Source organism: Tinamus guttatus, unplaced genomic scaffold (assembly GCF_059628265.1).
Source record: "Tinamus guttatus ecotype Peru unplaced genomic scaffold, ASM5962826v1 Tinamus_guttatus_pri_ptg000084l, whole genome shotgun sequence".
In the NCBI taxonomy this organism is placed as follows: Eukaryota; Metazoa; Chordata; class Aves; order Tinamiformes; family Tinamidae; genus Tinamus; species Tinamus guttatus.
Genome location: NW_028288618.1, coordinates 39628 through 62815, shown reverse-complemented (window position 1 = coordinate 62815; position 23188 = coordinate 39628). Strand labels below are relative to the sequence as shown.

General features: G+C 55.1%; 1 protein-coding gene across 1 annotated transcript; it reads right to left on the bottom strand.

Moving 5' to 3' along the window:
• Positions 1-2998: 2998 nt before the first annotated feature.
• Positions 2999-21732, bottom strand: GBA2 (glucosylceramidase beta 2). The gene is made up of 17 exons (XM_088520284.1): positions 21530-21732; positions 17784-17875; positions 17340-17455; positions 16396-16614; positions 12895-13134; positions 12187-12289; positions 10452-10605; positions 9793-9918; positions 9273-9457; positions 8830-8934; positions 8002-8109; positions 7476-7627; positions 7189-7295; positions 6889-7031; positions 6436-6551; positions 3335-3526; positions 2999-3229 (listed from the first exon to the last, which is right to left on the bottom strand). The coding sequence occupies exons 1-17, from the start codon at positions 21706-21708 to the stop codon at positions 2999-3001; spliced, it is 2568 nt and encodes an 855-aa protein (XP_088376410.1). The 5' UTR covers positions 21709-21732.
• Between the last annotated feature and the right edge of the window lie 1456 nt (positions 21733-23188).

Below are 23188 nucleotides of genomic sequence, written 5' to 3'. Positions count from 1 at the left end.
ACCTCTGTGGGCGCGCCCTGGTGCCATCACCCGACAGAGCACATGGACGGCCCTGGGCTGTTTTGGAGCTCACAGGAGCGTCGCAGAATACAAACCACTGGCGGTGGGGACAAGGCTGAAAATTCCAGGAAAACTAAAGCTTTGGTGCATAGCTAATGGAAAGAGTTGAAGGAGGGGGGAGGACCACACCTCCATCTCCAGGGTAGTGGAAACACTGCAAACAGCTCACTGCAAACCAAAAACTGGTGGTGCCCAGCAATTGCACAACTCCAGAAATTCAAGTTCAGTGCTGGGAAAAGCCCAGCTCCCCTGTGCCTCCCACTCAAAGCCCCTTGAGCATGGCCAGAGCCCCGCGGGCACCAGGGCCGCCGCCCAGCGAGTCCCACCACGCGCCTGCTGGGCTCCGGGGGACTCCGTGCCCCTGCCTCAGGGACAGCAGCTTGGAGACCTTCCCATCGCTGCTGCCCAGCACCCGCTCCTGGCTCCCATTCCCAGGCGGTCCTGACGCCAAAGAGCACAATAGAGGCTGGCAGAGTGGGCCGTGCCCACCAAGACCTGCCCGGATAACATTATTTCTCAGCCCACACGGACGCAGGAGCTCTCTCTGGGGGAGTGCAGGGAAAGAAAGGGCCATTCATTGCCACGCTGGCAGTGCTGGGTCTGCACCAGCCCTGCAATCCCTGCGTGTGAGAGCAGCCCTAGGCGCGGCGAACCCACACGGTGCCAGTGGGTGCTCAGAGGGTCCCGATGGGGTTCGTCCGCATAGCCCGAGTGAAGGCCGAGCCGCCACCATGCTGTGAGCTGGAGAGCGGAGCGTCTCCTGAGCCCAGCTCGCTGCAGCCTTTGGGCCTGGTACAGAGGTACAGAGGTGACCGGGTCACCCACGGATAGCCTGGAGTCTGCAGCGCGTTCTGGGACCCACAGCAAGAGGGTGCAGGTCAGGGCAGTGGCTGGGAACCTCCGCCGTCCCGGTCCTCCCGTGAGCGCAGGCAGGGAGGCTTAAACATTAACGAGCAGCCACACAGCGAGCAGCACTTATGACCAACGTGCTGCGAGAGGCTGAAACAGGCAGAGGGAGGTGGCAGACAGGGGAAGGGATGGACGCCAGGCCAGGGTCCTGGAAAAAGGCCAGGTAGCTGCTCTCCTACCCCCAGACCCTTCGCTCTTTTAGTGGCCCTTGTTGCTCCTTTTAGTGACCATGGCCCTGCTGTGCGACCCAGGGGCCCCAGGTCAGCCTGGCCTGACCTCCCCCTTGCCCAGAGGCTGGCCCAGCACTTCCCTGTTACACAGCTCACACAAGGGCTGGGGCTTGCACGGCCTAGGCTGGTCACTGCAGGCAGCCCAGGTGAAAAGAGGCCGGGCTCAGGCTCACGCTTAAACTGATTGTCAGGGCCAAGACTCAGAGCAGCCCCTCAGAGAATGGGGAAGCACCCCGCCTTTCTCCTGTGGTAGCAAAGCTAAGGGGTCTGTCCCAGGGGTAACAAGCAAAGTGCCTGAGGCCTCCTTGCTTCCCCTGCTTCCCCTTCCTCTGTGAGCAGAGAGGGGAAAGGGAAGGAGGGCAGCAGCAGGGAGCACAAGCTGGACACTGGGAGTCAGGGCTCATACCACGGCCCTGCAGACACACAAGCAGCCAGAGAGAAGAGCCCCAGAGGTCTGAGGCAGGGAGGAAGTGGATGCTAATGGCATTTTTGTTATTAAGGCCAGGGTCTTTACCTCCTTCATAGGGCTTGTAACTACACAGGAGTAGCGAACAAGGGACAGGACTCAAATTGCAGTCTAGGACCTCAGTGCAACTGGGTAGAGGGTAGTTTCTGCTCCTACCATAAACACAGTGGCACAGAGAGAAAAAAAAAAAAAAAAAAAACACACACACACACACAAAACAAGCCCATGACACCAAGCCTGTAGTTGCGGCCTGCCCCACAGCTGCCGTTACAAACCACTCACACAGACCTCTGCGCAAACCAGCTAAGGTTAGGATGAGCTTTGAAGGAACAGGGAGAAGGCTAGGGGTGCATGCTCAAAGGAAGTACAAAAAGCTCAAAGCAAATACACCACCCAGGACAGACAGTTGGATAATCATTTATTGAGAACTTAAATTAAAATGATTCATAACATAAAATCTGTTCCACTGCTCTCAAGAGCTACATTGCTGTGCCAGCAGGGAGGGTGTCACATCACCAGACCAGGGACGCGCTGCTCCACGCAGGCCAGGATCTGGGCTCAGATTGTCATGGGCCAGGGCCAGGATTGTACTTGCCACAAGCTCTCCTGTGTGCCCTGTGTTGGGCTAATGTGCATGTGGCTCCTGGTGGCTCCTCAGCACTGCACCACGCCCAGAGCTCAATCCAGGTGCAGGCAGAGCCAGGGGGGTCAGCCCAGAAGAGCGTGTTTGTCTGCAGCAGTTACAAAGCAGAGGAACAACTACAGCATCCACGTGTCTACGTACAGCAGCAATGAGCAGCCACAGCTAGCGCAGGCAGCCGCGTCCTGCTCTAGTCCAAGGTCCTCACTTAATATGCACAAATACACATCACACACAAACTTATTAGCCCTGCAGGCCCCTCCTACCTTACCAGGCCCACTGACTTCTCCCAGACAAAGTCTGAAGGAGAAAGGTCTTGTTCACTCCTGGGAGATGGAACCAGCTCATGCTGGGGAAAGCCACTTGTCCTGCAGGCTGGCAGAGCCCTGAGTGATAGGAAAAGGGAGGCACAACCCTTGGCAGTATCCCCTTATCCCACTCTTCTCCTTTCACTGATGAGGGTGAGCAGACGTAATTTGTGCCTCTGGACTCCCTCATGCTCAGCATCTGTCTGGGGGCCCCCTCCCTGCCACAGGCGGAAGGGCATGATCTGTGAGCTGGGTGAGGAGATCGGGAAGGAAAACAACAGTTTGAACATTATCAAGGGCACCCCGGCAGGTCCCTGCCCTGCAGCTGAAGCCACCATCCCAGGGTGCGTTCCCTCATCTGCTCGGCACCATGGTGCTCCGGGGATCAGGGGTGGAGGGCGTTTGTGTGGGTGGCCGTGGGGGCAGTGGCTGCACGGCCAGCCCGGCTCTCCAGGGCCAGCTGCATGCTCCAGATGCTGAGGGGCCGCATGTAGGCCAGTGAGCGGAACACCTTCTTCTCGCAGTAGGCCTCCGGCGTCTGGAAGGCCATGCCCAGCTTCTCCCAAACCGTGCGGTAGCAGCCCTCTGCCGTGTGGAAACCTTCCTCCACCAGGCCCTGCAGCAGAAGGAAGAAAGGCGGCCGTCAGGACCCGCACGGAGCATGGGGAGAGGGCCCAGAGCCAGGGCTTGCTGCCCTCAAGGCACAGAGCGCCCCGCTCACCTCCTGGATCATGGTGGCAGCCAGGGCGTACACCACGCCGATCCACACCTCCTTGGACTGCACGCTGGACGTGTCGGGCACCCCATGGGGCGTCATGCCGTTCACAGCACCCATGGTGCCACCTGCAAAGCCCATGACGTTCTTCTCAAAGATGGTCTTCAGCGCGCTGACAACGTGACTCTTGGGGAAGGCCTGCACGTGGAGACAGAGCGCACAAGGGAGAGAGTGCAAGTACGCACGTACGCCTGGCCTCAGTGGTTACTCATTCTTCTCAGCCAGGGTTAAATTTTAGGCTAGAAGAGGCCACTATTGCTCCTCTTCAGAACACAGGACAATTCCACACATCTTCCTTGCAGGAAATCCAATAACTTGGCTAATTATCATGACTCCATGAAAAGCCTCTAACCTTCAGTCACTGATCAAACCCGTTGCTTCTCTTAGAAGCTTGCTCTGGAGATCAAGCCAACCCCACTCAATCACCTCAATTGAACTCTCAGCCTTTGTTTCTGCTCACAGCTGCATGTTTCTCAAGGTAATGAGTACCTAGGGTCCCACGCTTCCTCCTGGGGAAACTGCTCTACTGTTCTTTCATCCCATCAGTCTGCTTCCATCAGCTACCACAGTTAAAACAGGCACTGCAATGCCTAGAAGAGAGGGGTTACTTAAAGCAGAGATGGTCAAAACGGGCACAACTGCAGTCCTTAGGGGTCTGGGGTCAATGGGACTGAAAATACCTTATTGTTGAAATAAAAGATTTTGGTAAGGCTGTATGATGACATGGGAAGGCAGGTGCCAAGTGGGAGGTAAGCAGTATGGATAGTGCCAGGTTCCTCCTTCAAAATTTGTCACTGCTAGTAGTGAACTCCTGGGGTACCTCAGACTTCGTATGAGTAAGTCTCGAGAATCATACAAAAAAGCTAGCCATGGTAAGTTACTTAACTGGACACTTGACTGAAGCTTCACTGAATGGAGAAAAAAAAAAAAGTAAGAACTTGGCTTCTTTTTGACCACTTTTGAGAAGTTAAATTTCTAAAATTTTGTAATTGGGTGGTGAGGCAAGTGTCATGGAAGAGCTCAGGCTGCAATATATAGGATGTCTGATGTTGTCAGTGTCTGGTTTTGAAAAATCTGAAATGTTCATGCCAAACAAAGGTTAAGAGCATAAAAAAAAACTTACAGGGAAAGAGATGGTGACTTTCTAGATATGTAGTCATTTCAAGGAAAGCTTCAGGAGGAAGTGAAAAACATCTTTTTCCCAGAAGAGAGTTAAAAAAAAAATCAATTGCTCAAACTGAGGCTAATAGTTCAACTTAGGAGAACAAAATGCAAATAATCATGCTGAGTAAGCCCTTAGAAAAGCAGCAACAGTCCTGTGAGCCAAATAGAAAGCAGTGGAGCTGCTGTGAGGTACTGCATGGAGATTAAAACGCTTCTGCACACAGCTAAAAGTTAACAGTGTTTTTCCACTTCTCTCAGTATTACAATAATGCTAAGAAATATTATTGCAGAGATCACTGCCTGTGGGGCAGATGCAGAACTCAACTCAGTGATGTTGCAACAGGAGGACTGTTTAGTCTCATCCTATGTTAACGTAATTAGAAAGCAGACTTTTCACGATGACCAAATTGGGAGTGATGGCTTTGGACCTGGAACATAGCAAGTGTTATAGCACTTTGTGAAAGCAGAAGGTCACGTAATTCTTGGCTCATTAGTCCAGCTCAACCAGATTTTTCTTGTAAGTTGGTTGCAGTCAAGGCCAGAGGAAAAGGAAAGGATGATGAAATGAAATATAAGCTTTCCAAAGGTAACTTTTGTAAATTCATATCAAGAAAAGGCATATCCCTTTTTTTCTGCATTGAAGTCAAGCAACAAATACTGTATTTTTTTTTCCAGTGTAGCTGGGAATAAGTATAAGTATTATTAAGGAAAAGGGAATTACTGGAGGGGCTGTGTGAATTTCTCTTTCTGGCAGAATTCCTCCAGGTCTGGGGTCACAGATTTTCTTTCTTATTTCATTACTGACCTGGGCACACAGCAGGAGTGTGCTAATGTAGTGACAAACATAGGAGCGGTGCCAGCAACACAGAAATCAAAACATCATGCGGACAAAATTGTATTACGGTATACTGTAAGTTTACTAAAAGCTCCATTGAGCTCAAAGCTCACTAGTTACAGGAGATGAAAGACACCCTAAGTCTAGTCCAAGGCCCGAGGAAGAGGCAAGTAAAGTTTTTGACTGCACTGGTTTTATCATTTTCCCCACAAAGGGATGTTTCGGTATCACTGCATGGGGCCTGAGTAAGATGCTGATGCAGTTCTGAGCACAGCCCTAGTTCCCCTGCTCAAGCAATCCAAACTGGAGGGAATACAGGAGGGCACAAGCAGAAGCCAGCGGTCCTCATTAAATTCCAGCATGTTTAGCACTGCTGCTTCCAGGATTGTCTATACCAAGCTTCTCTCAAACACTAACAGAGTAATTTATCGCCCTCATGCAATAGGTCATATCATTCTGCCTTCTCTCAGACACACAAAGCTTTCATTCTGCACCACTACAACAGGTTTTGCTGTCTAGTAATAAGGTCTGTCAATTGCCTACTGGTCACAGATAATCCAACAGATTGCTCTCTGCCACCCTCTTGTGTCCTGAGAATTATAATACTAACATCTGACAGAACTATCTGAGTCAAGCCTTCTCTTGCAAACAAAGGTCTACGGACTTTAGGGCCCCAAGTAGATTTTGGTCTCCTCCAGCTTTCATTCAGGACTTCAAAACGGCCATCATTAAAAAGTGCAGAAAATGTCTCTGTTAATCAAATAATATTTTGCTGAGAGTTCCAGTAGGAACTTCTTTGAAGCAAGTTCAATTTGACAGATTATGCACTTCCATTGCATAGTCTACTCACAAATTTATTTCAGTTATATGAGCTGCACTGATTTGCATGAAGTGCTCTGTTCCAGTGTGTTGTGACTGCACAGAAACGGGCCAGAGTCCCTGCCCCAGCAGCTATCAGACTAATGCGTAACCCACACCACATGCTAGCCCTGCTGCTCTTCAAGTGCAAGGCCCCAGCTCACTGCAGCCCAGCTGCTCCTTCTCTTACCTCAAACTGCCCTTGGTCCAGGCCACAAGCCCCAAGGAACCACTGCCCAGCACACTGGTCTGACATGATGCTGCTGGAGGTGATGCTCCCACTGCTGTCATAGTTGTAGTATTTTCCTGTAAGAGACAGTAAACATTTGTATTCCATGGGCATGCTCCTCCTAATCCTCCCAGGAAGGCAAGGAGGTGGCACCTTTGCCCCAAGACGTTCCTCTCCTTTCCAAGCCACTCCTTGGCATCATATCCTTTCTGTTCCCCTGGCTCCTTTTGTGGGGGACAACATCTCTGCCTCACTGGCACTTACTCCTTCCTGGCCATTTAGAGACATGGCTTCTTCCTACCTTCCCTTGTCCTCCATTTGAGGCTAAGGCTCCCCAGAAAGACTCAGGGCCCGAGGAAGACCTGCACCCTAATCCCCAAGCAGACCATGACCAGGCTGCTAGTCCCTACTCACCATTCCAGAGCAGCCTCTCATATGACTCCTTGCCCTTCTGCAGGATAGCAGAGTATTTCTGCATGGTCCCATGGTCACCCAGCACATCTGCCATCTTGCACATCATGCAGACGGCTGCCAGCCACAGCCCACCACAATAGGCACTGCAGAATAAAGAAAAGCAGTCTTAGCAACTCCGGATACAGCTTGGCTTGTGCAGATCCCTGCGACACGCTGGGGCTGTCCTCCCAGCTCAGAGTTATCTCCCCTGCCCACTCTGCCACCCTCCACCTGCTCAGCACTCACTGCTTTCCTGCTCACCTGGCTCCTGTTACTACCCACGCATCATATGTCTGGTCAGCAAAGCCACCGTTCTCGATGAGCCCATCGTTGTCTTTGTCAAACTGCAGCTCCGACTCCATCACAGTCTGTGGAAGGCAGGAGATGGTCATGCAGTTTGAGCACCCTCTGCAGCTTTCTCCCAAGACTGCCCCTCATGTCTCTTCAGGGATGATTTGCCCCTGCTCCCTGAATGTCACAGGGACGATGCTGCTTCCTTCCCCATGGCTTCAGTGAGAGGCTGTGAGGCAGGACTGTCCCCTCAGTACCTGGCAGACTGGCCACATGTCCCTCAAGTACAGGTTGTCCTGTGTCAGGTAGTAGTCACGGTACACCTGCAGCACAAACTTCAGGTTCAGGTCCTTCCAGTTGGCTGTGTCGTGAATCAGGTAGGCATTGACACGCTGCCACGGTTCATCGTCTACACAAGGACAGAGCAGATGTGCAACACAACACCCATTCCTTTACCCAGGTGCAAGGTCCCAGGAGTGCAATGGTCAAACAACACTGAAAATAACAGATTGCATCCTGTGCCATCCCTGAGAGCAGCCTTCTACCTGCTGCTGTAGCTTCACCACATCCCCCTTGTGCAGGCATGACCTGCATCGCCATCACCTCCCTGAACAGTGAGGGCCATCCAAACCTCCTGCTCCCAAAAGCAGTGCACTCCGTGCACCATACAGCTTTCCCAAGCATGGGTTGTCCCACAGCTTGTGAGGAACTAACAAAGAGCTATGTCCACAGCCCCACATCTGCTTCAGCTCTCAACAGTCCTGGCCAGGGCAGGCCCCATACCTGGCTCCCCAATGTCATGTGGTACCACGTTCTTCAGCTTCACCTGGGCTGTCTGACCACCCATCAAGTACTGCCGGAGCTGGACATCCTCATTTACCACTGTGACAGCTGGGGAGGGTGATAAACAAGCAGCATGAGAATACATCGGGCAGCGTAGCAGTAAGCCCTAACCACAGGCCACCAGCGCCTCACTGTTTGCAGCACACCAGCCTCCCAACCTAGACTGGCATGGCAAGAGCCAGCACCCTGCAAGGGGGTGAGGGCACATCAGGCTGCTTCCAGGCTCCTCTCAGCACAGGACACATGACCCTCTGTCCTTTACCTTATAGCAGGGGCACAAGGTCCTCATGTGACACTGCCTTAACTGAGGTGGTGGCAGCACCAAGGGCTAGAAAGGAGCCCAGCAGCCTCAGCCCTCTCAGCTCAGCTGTGCTCTGAGACTCTCCCCTCTGGGACCACTGTTGGCTGTGCAAACAGAGCAGCCTCCAGGCGTGCCCAAAGTATCAGGGTCTGCAGACAGCTGCATACTTCCTCTCCATCCTCAAGGGGCATGGAAAGAGAATTGTCAGGACCAAGGGTGTCCCCAGCCCAGATAGGTCCAACTCTGCACCCTAAGCCCAACTCATACCCAGAAGGTATCAGAACACTCAGCAGAGAGAAAAGATATGGGAAAAAACATCAGGTGCTCCCAAGTCCCAGGGCACAAGAGTGGAGGGGATGCTGGCCCCACAACACCTATTTCTAAGCAGAAGCAGTCCCAAATCCTCCATGTCTCCTGTAGCTCAAGACATCAGCAGGAGTCAAGCTAAGGTCTTCCAGGTCACTCACCAATGTCATACTGCAGGCTGATCTGCAGCTTGGGCCACAGCATGACGAGAGCGAAGGAGGCATAGAAGTGGACATCGTAGGTATTGTACATCCGGTACTCCTGGCCTGTAAGCACAGAGGGAGAGTGAAGGAGAGGAGACGTACTGCAAAGGAAGGGAAAGGAGGGAGAGATCCTTTCCTCCCTTCCTCCCACACAGCCCCAGAGGCTGGGCCCTCTCCCTGGCACAGGCAGGGATTCCCATTAGAAGAGACACTTTACATTCCCCATGCAGGTCACCCGGCAGAAGACTTCATGCTGCACCATGCCTGACCCCACAGCAGGTTCTTTGGGAACAGGTAGTCAGCTCCCTAACCAGCAGCATGCAAAAGAGCTGCTGCACCACAGACAAAGTAGCAGCAGAGAGGGTTGAGTTGGGACCATCCATCACTTCTCTGCAAGTTACCTTCCAAATAAGCAAACCTTCCGTACTCCTGCAGGACGGGGAGGAGCTGGGACAGGCCAGTGTCCACTGGCCCCTGCACATCCTCCTCGCAGCAGTCCGGGGGCAGCTCCACCCAGATGGTCCCCCCGTCCGTGAGGAAGTAGAGCTCATTGAACAGGGCTGACTTGTACCAGGAAGGCAGCTGGCTGCAGACAAAAGGGAAACTTGGTCACAGGGACCAGGGTAGGAGCCTGAGCACAGATGCGGGTACAGCTCCCACCCCAGCAGCCCCACGAGCCTGCAGGCATCATGCTGTGCTCCAGAGCTGGGGCCAGCACCTGGCAAGGACACCTATTCCCTGCTGCATCTCCCCCAGCACACGCAACGGAGCTGTGCAGAGCTGCGGGACCACTGTCCTGGTCACCTTGCTGCCGCTCGCCTGCTCATTCCCTGAGACCCAGTCCCAACTTTTCAGCCTGGTACTGTCTGCCAAGAGAGTGCTAAACTGCTCTGCACAGGGTGCTGTTCTGATCTAGCTCACCTGTTCTCCAGGACAGGCTTCTGCCACACGTCAATCTTCTTCTCCCACTCCTCGTAGTGCGTCAGAGCATAGTGTGACAGGGCAGGGGCAGCGTCGCCCTCGCTGCTGAAATAGCGCGTGTATCGCCTGCGGAACAGGGTCTTGTCAGGATCCTCACTGCTTGCCCCCAAAGCCTCTGTGGGCAGGCACAGGTGGGAACACCCCACTTGGCCATCCCCAGGAAGGGAGAGAAGCTGGACTGCACGAGGAAGATAATCCTATAATCCTGGCAGGACTGCTAGTGTCAGAATGCTGGGGCTAGAAAAGACTATGATGCAACAAGACAGCACTGCGTGCTACAGGGACAGAGCTGGAGGGTCTAAACCTCCATGGCAGCCAAGAGTTAAACAAATAGTGCTGAGGACTGCCTAAAAGGACAGCAAAAGGGTCAGAAAGCAGGTCACATAGCCCCTGGGCAAGGGGCTATTCTCTCTTTCCATGAGCTTGCAGCTCACAGCCACACCAGAGCACAGCTGGCTGTGAACAGGCAGCAGCACAAGGTTCCTGGGGCAGCATGCAAGGCCAGAGTTGCAAAGCAGGGAGGAAAAAAGAGGTCGCTCCAGGCACTTAAGCCAAGCTCTACCTGGAGCAGGCTGTGTGGCTGTACACAATTCACCCACCTGAGGTGCAGTTTCTCCTTGGAGCCAAAGTGAACACGGGGCATGTCCCACGCCAGAGCCAGCTCGAGTGTCCCGTGCCCTCGGGCAGGCACGGTACAGCTGACACACACAGCTGCCGCAACCACCTCTCCCTCCTCCGTGGGGGCGCTTCTACCTGCCAAAAAGCGTTCACAAATGACCACGAAAGCCTGCTGAGCCCAGAGCGACTGGGGGTGATATCTCAAGGGTGGTGTCTTGAGGACACTCGGGCATGCCCCAGTCCCCTTGTGACCTGGGGAAAGCACCCAAGACATTTTGGGGATGATACTCCTACACGTGAGTAACTGCTTTTTGCAAACAGGAAAAATTATCTGCCATAGGTACAGGGTTAAAAATTATAAATAAACACAGCAGCAAATTAGGCACAGAAGTCACCAAGCATGAGTGGAATGGATCGAGTACCTCATTACTTAATAATTGCTGCTACCACCAGTGTAGACGCAATCACTCAAACACTAGTCTTCATTCCAACTGTTTGAAGAATGCTGGAATTGTGCCTGTATTTAAGAAAACCCCCTTGAGGAGTTGGATAATTACATGCCAGCCCTGACATGCGTGCCAGGTAAACTTATTTAGGCAACAATTTTAACAGGAGCGCAAGATCCTGACTATGATAATGTTCAGCTTGCAGAGAAGAAAACCACATCCCCATAGCCTCAAGAGCTCGGAGTGCAGCTGTGAGGCTGCTCTGCAGACAAGCAGCTAGGAGACAGGTCTCCGGAAACATTTATGCAAATGCTTTACATAACTTAAGCTTCAAATTTATTTTTTTAACAAAGGCTCAGCACCAGCATCATCAAATCTGTCAGCATTATTCCTGGCTAAATGCTGGCTGGAACACTTGGCAAATGGTCAAGTTCTTACTGCAATAACAGGTTATCAACAAGAGTCCATTTTAAGGCTCTCTGCAGAGGAAATGAGCAGACAGCCGAGAATGGTGCTGAATTTTCCAGGAAATTTCAGAGAGCTTCAGGAAAGCCATGTAGTAACAAGGCAACAGCAAATTATGCCAGCACCAGAACTTGAGAAGTGCTAAATGCCCACTAGAAGGCCAAATCTAAACTGGCATCACTCCCAGCACTGACAACTTAAATTGAGAAAAGGTGGCTGGACATCAATCAGTCTAAGAAGATAGGGTCAGTCTAGGAAGACTTTAGTCAATCTAGGAAGATATCAGTATGCACAAAATATATAGTGGAGAAGAGCCCTGAAGTGGTACAAATAGCTTTTGGAGAACCTTCCTCATGTCATGAAACCACAATAAGAACAGCAAGATAATGAACAGGAAATTCAAACATAGATTAAATCCCTTTTCAAGCAGCCTAAGTGACCTAGGACTCTTGGGCACAGGCCAAGCACACCAAGAGCAAGAGCCGAATAACAACCCCAGGTGAGTCAGCCCTTCCGTGTACCTGCTGGCCCTGCACAGCCTTGTCAAGAGCTTCTCCCACTTTAGGCCTTTCCCTTGCACTGTACAAGGGACAGGAAGGACCTTTCCACAGGGACAGATTTTCTCTATTCAGTTCTGCCAGAGTTTCCTCCAGCCATTGCACTCCCTGCCACCACATCCAGGCAACCAGAGGAAGGGAACCCAGCTCTGCTTGCCAGGGCTGGTGCTCTGCTCCCTGCTACCAGGCTCCCTCTGCTCACACCTGCACAGCCCTGACCTCAGTCAGAGAGGGAAAGGAGGACTCACCCGCAGGGGAATCCAGCTGGCCGTCCTGAAGGAGGTCTTGCCACACCTCCTTACCTGATCCTGTGGGATTGAAGGCTGTGAAGTGGGTAACTCTGGCGCCAGCCTGGGGATGAAAAGCCTGTGTCAAGGTTAGGGCCGCCTCCAAAGGGCAGGTAACAAGAGCACCTTGTGCTGGGTGAGACAAGGTCAAATTCCCTCAGAATCCAAACTAGGAGCTAATGTTTTTGTGGGACAGATAGAAAACAGTGAATTAACCCTAGTCCCGCAGCCCTGAATTCACAATCCGCACATTGTCCACCAGTGCTAACTCCAGATCTATCCATCTGGTGTCCTGCAAGCTTCACCCACAGCTTCTGTATAGGAATCCCACCACCCTGAGAATGATCCTTGGAGCCTATTTGGAGTCACATCCCTGTTCTTACCCTGGCAGCTGGGGAAGTGCCAGTGTTGGTGCTAACTCTCACGCAAGGCACATCACACATCCATCCTTCCCCAGCTGCCAAAAAGAGCCCACAGATCCCACACTCAACAGGGCTGCACTGCTCTCCCCACACCCACCAAACAGGGTTGGACGGAGCAGGATGGGATCATTCCTAGGGACAACAGTCCAGATCTCTGTCACGTGGGATGCTCATGTCTTGCCCCTGCCTCCCCACTATGAGAGATGCTGTGAGCCCGCAGATCCCCATGAACCAGCCAGCCCTTTACCTTCTCACGGGCAGAGATAGCGAGGCTGAAGGGATTCACGGGAGTGCAGTGATGCAGGACAACGCCACCAACACGTGTGCCCTCCTTCTCAAAGGCAAAGGGCTCGTTCCAGTGCCCTCCTCTCTTGTCCTCCTTCGTACCCATGCCATTCTGCAGGCTGAACATGATGGAGACCTCCACGTCCTCATCGTTCCCGTTCTCCACCTCCCAGATGAACACTCCCACCGGCAGGCTGGAGTCCTGGTAGAGACAGACAACACCATGTACAGAGCTTGCACTCTGCAACAACTGCTCCGAGCACCGCTTCCCCCAGCGCCAGGGGAAACAGTCTGGGCTGGGGCAGGTGCAGGAACACAAGGAATAACTCAGTCTTTCACCTCCACATTTGGAGTCTGTTTCCAACCTGGATCAGCTGGAGCAGAGGAATTGTGGGGCCAGGCAATACAAAACTCAGGTCACAAACCCTGGGTAAGCAAGTCCACAGCAGAGGGAACCGGGGTCAAACATCCAAATGCATCTTGAGTGCTCAACACCTGCAGCTACAACCCACCTGGTTCTTGAGGGACCATCAGGGCCAGGAATGTCCGCAGCACAGCTGCCTGCCCTCACCTTGGCTCGGAATGCCGAGTGGGATTAGCGAGGCATCCCTTACTGCCAGTGCCTGGAATTTCCTTATTTCTGCAGGGGTTCATAGAATCATAGAATGCTTAAGGTTGGAAGGGACCTCTAGAGATCATAGTCTAGTCCAACCCCCCTGCATACGCAGGGACACCTAGAGCACGTGGCACAGGACTGCATCCAAGCGGGTTTGGAAGATCTCCAGAGAAGGAGACTCCACAACCTCTCTGGGCAGCCTGTTCCAGTGCTCTGTCACCCTCACTGTTAAGAAATTTTTCCTCAAGTTCCTGTGGAACTTTTGGTGCTTCAGTTTGTGGCCATTAGCTCTAGTTCTGTCAGTGGCCACCACTGAAAAGAGACCAGCACCATCCTCTTCACTCCCTCCCTTGAGGTACTTATAGACACTGATTAGATCCCCTCTCAGCCTTCTCTTCTCCAGGCTGAACAGGCCCAGCTCCCTCAGCCTCTCCTCATAGGGCAGATGTTCCAGGCCCCTGATCATCCTTGTAGCCCTGCGCTGGACTCTCTCCAGCAGCTCCACATCCGTCTTGTACTGTGAGACCCAGAACTGGACACAATACTCCAGATGTGGCCTCAGCAGGGCTGAGTAGAGGGGCAGGATCACCTCCCTTGACCTGCTGGAGACGCTCTTCTTAATGCACTCCAGGATCCCTGTTGCATATAGTTAAGGTCCGGCGGCCAGAAGATATCGTGCTGTACGGAAAGATAGGGCCCCTAACAGCCAATAGTGTTAGTTTATGATGTAAGCAGACGGATGTGACGTTGTAAACCTTAGCTATATAACACCTTGTTACCCATCAATAAAGGCCATTTTGCTGTCTACCACATTGGTGTCAACGAGCTGATGGCCCGAGTGGCCTGGGGGTGGTCGCCGTGTCATTTCTGAACCAAGTTGCCGCGCCGTTTGAACGGCAACAGATCCCCTTGGCCTTCTTGGCCACACCGCTGCCTCATGGTCAACTTGTCGTCCACCATGACATCCAGGTCCCTGTCTGCAGAGCTGCCCTCCACAAGGTCGGTCCCCAGCCTGTACTGGTGTCTGGGGTTATTCCTCCCCAGGTGCAGGACCTTGCACTTGGCCTTGTTGAATTGCATGAGGTTTTTCACCGCCCAGTTGTCCAGTCTGTCCAGGTCCCTCTGGATGGCAGCGCAGCCCTCTGGGGTATCAGCTACTCCTCCTAGTTTGGTATCATCAGCAAACTTGCTGAGGGAGCACTCTGTGCCTTCATCCAGGTCACTGATGAATAAATTGAACAGGACTGGACCAAGGACTGACCCCTGCAGGACAGCGCTAGCTACAGGCCTCCAACTAGACTCTGCACCGCTGATCACCAGTCTCTGGGCCCTGCCATCCTAATCCTAATCCACCTCACTGTCCACTCATCTATCCCACACTTCTGGAGCTTGCCCAGGAGGATGTTGTGAGGGACAGTGTCAAAAGCCTTGGGGAAGTTGAGATAGACGACATCCACCGCTCTCCCCTCATCTATCCTGCCGGTCATTTCATCACAGAAGGTTATCAGGTTAGTCAAGCAAGATTTCCCCTTGGGTTCCTCCTGCCCAAGGAGCATTGCCAAGCACAGACTGTAGTGGGTCAACTCTAGCTAATACACAGCCACCACATGGGAAGGACAGGCAGAAACCAGCTAAAACACCCTCAGGAGCACCTTGATTGATCGCTCAGCTGATCCACAAAAGCAGACTGAGGGATTCCCAAAACACAAGTACCTGACCCTTCATACAGGAAGGGCACAGCTGCTGGACTGCCACACTGCAAGGGCTTGGGAAAGTCATAGCATTGGAACAGGTGCAGGAACAAGCAGGACGAAGCACCCAACACACCAAAAAAGAAAGGAAGAGCTGTCAGCAAAGAATGAGAAGGAAAAATGGGCTATCCCCACCAGCATCAACAGCTTTGGAGTAGGCAGAGTCTTACCAAGGTTGGCTGTTACAGCCCAGAGAACAGCTGGCACTATGGACATGATCGTGGGACAGAAAAGACCAGGGTGGGAAAGAAAAATAAGCAAGCATGGAAGCTTACAGAATTAGGCCATCTAAGCCACATCTATTTCTATGGCACCCCAGGAGTGCTGGGACCAACCAGGTGGGGAAAGCTATAAGCATCAGCAGAGACACTCCATCCATCCCTGATCTGTTCCTGGCCTGGCCCTGCTTCCTTCCAGCTGCAAGCAATCTGGGAATAAACAAGCTCTGCTCTTCCATGTCCCTTTGCTACTCCTGAAACTAAACAGAGAGGACAAGGAATTCATCACCTCCTGCAGCCTTTGTGGGTAGAGCATGTAGTGCTCTGGGGTCTAAAACTCACCTGCTCCAAGCTCCCCAAACTGGAAACAAGATCCACAAGTCAAGCTGCTATGTAGGGTCTGGACTAACAGGACAGGACTGTGTCTGCTCTGCTCAGCCTTTATTTCTACCCGGGCAGCTCTGGCATGTCCCAGCCAACCTGAAGTGCAACAGCAGCGCTGCCACAGCCTGGCGCAGACACTTGCTCTTCCAGCATATCTGCTGCTGCGGGGGCAGTCTGACCCGCTTTCCTCGAGGGTGACTGCGTGTGGCCGCATCTGTCACACCACCCAAAGGAGCATTCCCTTCCTTACTCGTTTGTGGAAAAATGACCAGCGCTGCAGACAAGGCAGCAGCAGCACCTGCCTCCACAGCTCAACCAGGGAATCCACAGCTAATGACTGCTTCAGACTCCCCGAAGGGTGCACTGGGGCATTCCAGCCCCACAACAGCCGCAGTCCTCTTCAAAACTGCATGTTGTCCGCAACTGTAAATAGCACCCGTGCCATCCAGCGCCTGGGGAGGGCTGCAGTGAGCAGCATGCCACCACTGCCTTACCTGGTAGTCGTGGGGGATGACAGGGGAGACCTGGCGGCAGGTGAGCACCACGTTTTGCCCTGGGAGCTCGTAGACAGTCCAGGCACGGGGGTAGAGCGCGTGGTAGAAGGCATAGTGGCCACAGTAGCCCCAGTTCCAGCCCTGCAGAGTGCTGGGTCTCTCCACTGACAGCACCTGCTGGTAAACGGTCAGGCCCTTGCGACGCAGACACACTGTGAACTGGGCAGAAAAGGAGAGCAAAGTGGTGAGACAAGTCCAGAAGCAGAGGCCTCCGCAGCACAGAGCGGCTCCAGAGCAGTTTGTACTTCTGATCCGGCTCTTGATCCATACACAAATCGAGCTCTGGCTGCCTTGGAGGGACCCATGCACCCAAACCACACCAGCACCTCCCAGGAGGGATGACTGGCAGATATGTCCAGCATGAGGCCCTTCCCGAGAGGCTTCTTTTAAGGAGAGAAACTCCTTCTGCCTGGCACAGGCACTCAAGGATCCCAAGCCTCCAAAGCACTCAGAGGTGGGCTCAAATCTTGTAAAATCTCAGATGTTTCTCCCAAAGGAACAAAAATTCAGGCTCATGTGACCCCTTCCTAGCTCCATGTGTATTTCGGACAGTCCTCACACAGATGAGTTGCCAACGGCCCTAGAAACAACAGCTTCTCTCCCAGCCAGCTGGGACGAGGGCTCAGGAGGTGTGAGGCCGCTGGGGCTGCACAGGCAGCAGCCTCCGGCCACCACGGACAGTCACTTCTAGTCCCTCCTCCTTTACAGTCCTCAGGCCAGGGTGTCCAGGTTGGCCTGGAGTCAGCACTGTCACTTTACAGCACCTGCCCTCTACCCCGGGGCATCTGCAAGGCTGAGCCTGCCTGGCCCACGCTACAAACAGCGCTGCCAAGCACGAAGGGATAGGGCTGGAGGACAGGGCGCTGCCGCGCGGTTGCGCCTACCTGGTCAGCGATGACTGTTTCGTAATGGTAAATCCCAGGATTTAGCTGCCAGCGGCAGAACTCGCCTCGCCAGCCGCGGGTGATGGTGCCACCCCCGATGCCGCCCAGCGGGCACCCTAGCAAAAACAGAGATTGTCGGTCCTGGTGCTCCTTGCTCTGCTGTGAATCCAGGCCCCTAAGCACTGCCCAGGGGAGTTTCTAGCACCATGATCTCCAGCCCTGCAGCACCCACCACAGCAGTGCCTGCCCCTACTCCTCCCGTCCACTCTCCAGACCTGTGGCCTGGTGCCCCTGTCCTGTCCCTCTTCACCCATCTCACCCCAACCACGAAGCCCTAGGAGATCTCAGCAGCGCTACCACCAAAGCCTGGCAGCAGCTCCAGGATCCTGGGGAAAATGCTGGCATTCCCCCCCCACCAGCCCAGTGCCCAATGCAGAGGCTCACCATAGATCTGCTGCAGAGGAACTGCAGATAGGAGGTCGATGAAGGGATATTTCTTCTCAAAGCGGGTTTTCTTGTACCACCACAACAAATATCTGCAAGGAGAAGCGGGTATGAGAGGACGCGGGAGCTGTCTCACTGCCCCCTCTCCATGACTGTTCCGGTACGCAGTGCATGTTCCAGCTGCCTCCCCGTGCAGGGGCACCAAGGCCTTGCAGGAAGCTCTGGCCGCAGTGACATGCTGTGACAGCTCCTATCCTCAAGATCGTGCTGCTTACAGCTCAGGAACCGCTCCCAGCAGAGCAGGTCTCCGACCCACCCCAAGCCACGTCCTGTGTGCCACGGCAAGGGCAGGAAACGGAGCACTCCAACAGCCAGGTAGAGATCCCAGGCACGCATAACCCCCTTTGCTGTCACCAGCAGCATGGAGGGGACAGCAGTCACAGCAACAGAGGCACCAAAGTGAATTTAAGGGTCATCTAACACAGCAAGAGCACCTCTCAGTCACTCTGTGCTCTCTGCACCCTTCCAAGGCGCAGGAAGGGATTTTGGTAAACCAGGACACAAGTCACTGACACCACGCGCTCTCTGCTCTTACGCTAAAACTCATTTTCAGTCATGTGGCCACTATATCTTCACCTTTATTTGCCATTTTCTAAGGTTCCCAAATCTCCCAGGTCTCTGTTCCCCAGGACACAGCCCTACACGATCCCATGGCAGCGCACCCTCCTGTTCCCACAAAGGCAGCTCCATGTTTGCCCATTTACGGCTGCTCCAAAGGGGCCCTGCAGGCCCAGAGAACCAGCCTGGCCTGTGCAGCTGCCCTGAATCAGCACCTCCAGCAGCCTGCCCCTATCTTTGGGTTTCATCAGCAGCAACTGCTTTTCTGGAAGGCGAGATAGCTCTGATTTTACATTGCTGGAGCCAGGGTTTGGTGCTGGGGCCTCTCAAGGAAGAGCCTTTTCTGCCGGCGCCGCAGAGCGCATCCAGCCGCTTCACAAGGGGGTTATGGGCTTGTAAGACAAGGTGCCCACACAGAGCTGCCATGGCCTGGCCCAGGTGGATCCCAGCTCTTTGGGGAGTTCGCTGCCTTGTAAAAGCACTTGTTTCGTGATCATATCACAGGAGAACATCTGAATTTCCTGCCAGTCGTTGCACGAGTTTTATCATCTCAGCAACAACCTCCTCCTCCGTTTCCCTGTCACATCACAGAACCCGGTGAGAGAACGTGGGCGATTCCCCGAGTAATTTGGCTAATCATCAACCCTCACAGGCTGAAAAGTCACCGGGAGAAAGGCCGCGTGCTCTGCAATACCTACCGCCGCGGCAGGGCTGGGGGGCATCCTTTTCCATTCAAATTGGCAGTAGAATTAAAACTTGTCAAGACATGACCCGGCTTTCCCCGTCACTCTGGATCTGCACCGTGAACGTCTTCCAGAGTGGATCAGCTACGTTGCAGTGCGGCACATGGGCATCTCCGGAGACCCTCCTGCCCTGCCAGCACAGCAGCCACCTTCTCTCCTGCCCCAGCATGTGCCAGGGGTCAGAGTTTCCCAACTGCTTATTTGCATGTTTGCAGCTGTGTGTGTTTCAATATAGGAATTATCCCTATGAGCCCCGATTAACACATGGCCTAAAAACGCCAGCCTGGAGTTGCCCTAGTCACGCCACACTGCATGTCCAGGCTGCAGGAGAGGTGGGAAGAGGAACAGAGGACAATGTTAACCAGAGGCTCAGCTCAGTGGTGACACAGGAACCTGAATCAGCCCAGGATGTGACTGCTCCTCCTGAAATCCCGGACTTTCTTGGGATGAGCACGCTGCAGTCCCAAGGCCGTCTGGAAGCTCAGGTGACAGCATGAGGCAAGGTTGCGACTTGCGGCGCTCCAAGGCATGACAGCTTTGGAGGATGCAGCATCTTCCAGCCATTGGTGCCCCCAAAGAAAGGCTCTGTTACTCACCCTCTGCCCTAAGCAAGCGGGGAGCAGCCATGGTTCAATTGACTCAGAGCCAGCAACATCAACACGACGCTTCCAGAGGCACAAGGAAAAGGATCCTGTTGACGCAGCAGTTTCATGTACTCATATCCCTACTCAAAGGGCCGGAAGAGCCACGTGCGGCGCGCGGTGACCCAGCCTGACGATACACCCACACCCGTCTTGTTTCCTGGTTGAGCTCTCCTAGGCACACAAGCAGGCAGAAGCCAGGGGATAGTCCTGGATATTTCCACATCACCTCATCGATCGGCAGCTCCCTCTCCCTTGCTTGCTGGACAGCAGCCATGCTACAAGTCAGCCTTGCCCTCTACATGCACTTAGAGATCAGTCTGCCCCATAAGCCTGAGCAAGAACCTACGGCCTTTTTTTAATTTAGTTTCTTGCTGGGGTAAAAAAAAAATGGAGAGAGTCTTCTGAAGCTTAAAGCCTTTTCCTAGAAGCTATACAAGCTGCTACAAATGTGGAAATGGCACACGACCCAATCCCTGCCTCCTTAAAACCAGAGGTAACCCCTCAGCTCACACAAGCAGGGACTGCAGATCCTCGGTGACCCTAGCGCCACGGGGACTGCGGTGCCTCCGCAGCGGCTGTTCTTTCCAGCAGCCCTTGTCTCCTGCGCTCCATTCCCAGGGACTCCAGCCCTGCATTAGCTCACGTTGCTCCGGCAAAACCTGTGCACGCCCCAGCCCACGGCGGGTCCTTATCCGCCCTCCATCAGGCTCTGCGGGCAGCAGCCTCGCACGGTCCGTCCTGAGCTTCCCACCTTGATCCGGGCACGATTCCCTGGGCACGATGGGAGGCAGGAGCAGGAAAAGAAGAGTTCTATAAACAGAGGTGATAAATGCAACGCAAGCACAACTAAACTGCCTTGCCATGCATTTCGGTATCAGCCTTGCACACACGCAGGACTGTAAAACACGGTCAGCGTCCAGAGAGCAATCTCACGAGCACGGCTTTCCAAGGCTAAGGTATTGCTTCTCATGTGTGTTTTTTTGCGGTTATTTAAGGCACGCAATAATCCAACACTGGCTCTGCCGCACTTCTGAGGGCCTCCCAAATACCGGATCAGCTACAGTTCACAGCATTTCGGAATATTTTTAATTAAACCAACGCTTTATCTCCCCAATCTGCCAAGGAAAGGCCGCCTTGTGCAACGCGGCGCGCGCGGCTGTCCAGGGAAGCGGCTCCCACACAGACGCTCAGCGCGAGCCTCGAAGGCGACAGGGAGAGGGGGACACCCCTTGCAGAGGCTGCTCCCCACGGATGCCACAGATCGGAGCTCCCAGCAGGCAGCCCTCGGACACAGCCCGGGCTGCAGGGCATCTGCAAGCGCCCTCCGCGCCTGCCCGTCTCCCGCAGGCCGCAGCGCCTCGTCCCTGCGCCCTCCCCACTCCTCGGGTGCTGGGGGACCCCCTTGCGGCACAGGTTGCCCCACGGATGTCCCCACGGTGCAGCGGCCACCCCCTCTCCGTCCCATGTCACCTGCACCTGGGGGTCACGCACACCCGCAGCATGTCACTTAGAGCCACCCTACACCCCCATACTGCGTCCCCTAGGGCCACCGCACACCCCTATACCCTGTCCCTTGCTGTCACCCCCCACGCAAGTCACCCAGGCCAACCCCCAGTCCCATTCCCTGCCACCCAGGGCCATCCCCCTCCACGCCAAGTCATTAGCCCGTCCCCGCCGCATCCTGTCCCCCGGGGCCACCCCCCGCACAGACGCTGTCCCCGCGCCCCCCGCTCCGCCGTACCGCCAGCCGAGGCCGGCGTGCCGCAGGACTTCGGCGAGCGGCACGTCGCAGGCGCCGTAGGGCTGCCGCAGCTCCTCGAAGCGGTGCGCGAGGCAGAGGCGCCAGCCGTGCGCCGCCACGCCGCGGCCCCGCGCCGCGCCCTCGTAGCGCCGCATCAGCAGCGGCGCCGTGTCCGCCATGGCCGACAGCGCGGCCCCGCGCCCCGCGCGCGCCCTCTTCACCGCGCGCCGCCACGCCCCGCGCGCGCCCTCCGGCCGCGGCGCCGCCCCGGCCCGCCCCGCCGGACGGGGCCTCCCGGGGGCGGCCGAGCGGCGGCGCCGAGCACTGACGAGCGGGGCCGAGCGCAGCCGAGCTCAGCCCGAGCGGAGCCGATTGAGACCCGAGCGCTGCCGAGCTCAGCCCGGGCTGTTCCGAACGTTGCCGAGCGCAGCCCGGGCGCTGCCGGGTTTTGCCGAGCGCAGCCCGAGCGCCCCGCGAGAGTTGCCGAGCGGCGGCGGGGGAGCCGGGCCCGGTCGGCGCGGGGCGTGCGGGGCGGCGAGCGGCGAGCGGCGGCCGGTGCGGGGCGGTGAGTGGGGCCGGGGGGCGCGCGCGGCGCTGCAGCGGCCCGGGCTGCCCTGGGCCCCCGCCCGGCTGTGTTTGCGAGCGGGTGTTTGCGGGCACCGCCGGCTGCGCCCGGGGGGAGGGGAGGGGAGGGCTGTGCCTGTGTGTTTGTGTGCGTGTCTGCGTGTGTGCGTGTGTGCGTGTCTGCGTGCGTGCACGCGCGACCTGGCTGTGCCCCGTCCCCCTGTACCTGTGTGTGTGAGTGTGTGTGTGAGTGTGTGTGTGCGTGTGTGTGAGTGAGTGACCTGGCTGTACCCCATCCCCCTGTACCTGTGTGTGTGAGTGTGTGTGTGAGTGTGTGTGTGTGCGTGTGTGTTTGAGTGAGTGATCTGGCTGTACCCCATCCCACTGTACCTGTGTGTGTGTGTGTGTGAGTGTAACCTGGCTGTACCCCTGTACCTGTGTGAATATGTGTGAATGTGTGTGTGTGTGTTTGAGTGAGTGACCTGGCTGTACCCCGTCCCCCTGTACCTGTGTGTGTGTGACGTGGCTTTCCCGGGTCTCCCTGTACCTATGCGCGTGTGAATATATGTATGTGTGTGTGTGTGACCTGGCTGTACCTTCTTCCTCTCTACCTGTGTGTGTGTGTATGTGTGTGTGTGTGGTCCCCCTGTAGCTCTGTGTGTGAGTCTGTATGTGTGACCTGGCTGTCCCCAGTTCCCCTGTACCTGTGTGTATGTGTGTCAGTGTGACAAGGTCCGTAGGCCCCCGTATCGATATGTATGTATGACAGTGTGACAAGACTGTTCCAGTCCCCCTGGACCTGTGTTTATGTGTCAGTGTCCCCGGTCCCCCTGTACCTGTGCGTCAGTGACCAGGGCTGTCCCTCCCCCCCAGCACGTGTGTGTGTCTGGCTGGGCTGTCCCTCACCCCCCAATACCTGTATTTCTCCCTGACCGCCCTGAACACGTGTGTGCCCCCCACGCGGGCTGCGGCCGACCCCCCTGCGCGCCCGCACGCCTGGGGCCGCTGCTGGCTTCGCTGTGTCCACGTGCGGAGCCGCGCTGCATCGCGCCCTCTCTCCACAGGCACCGTTCTACTTGGCCGGCGCACACGCAG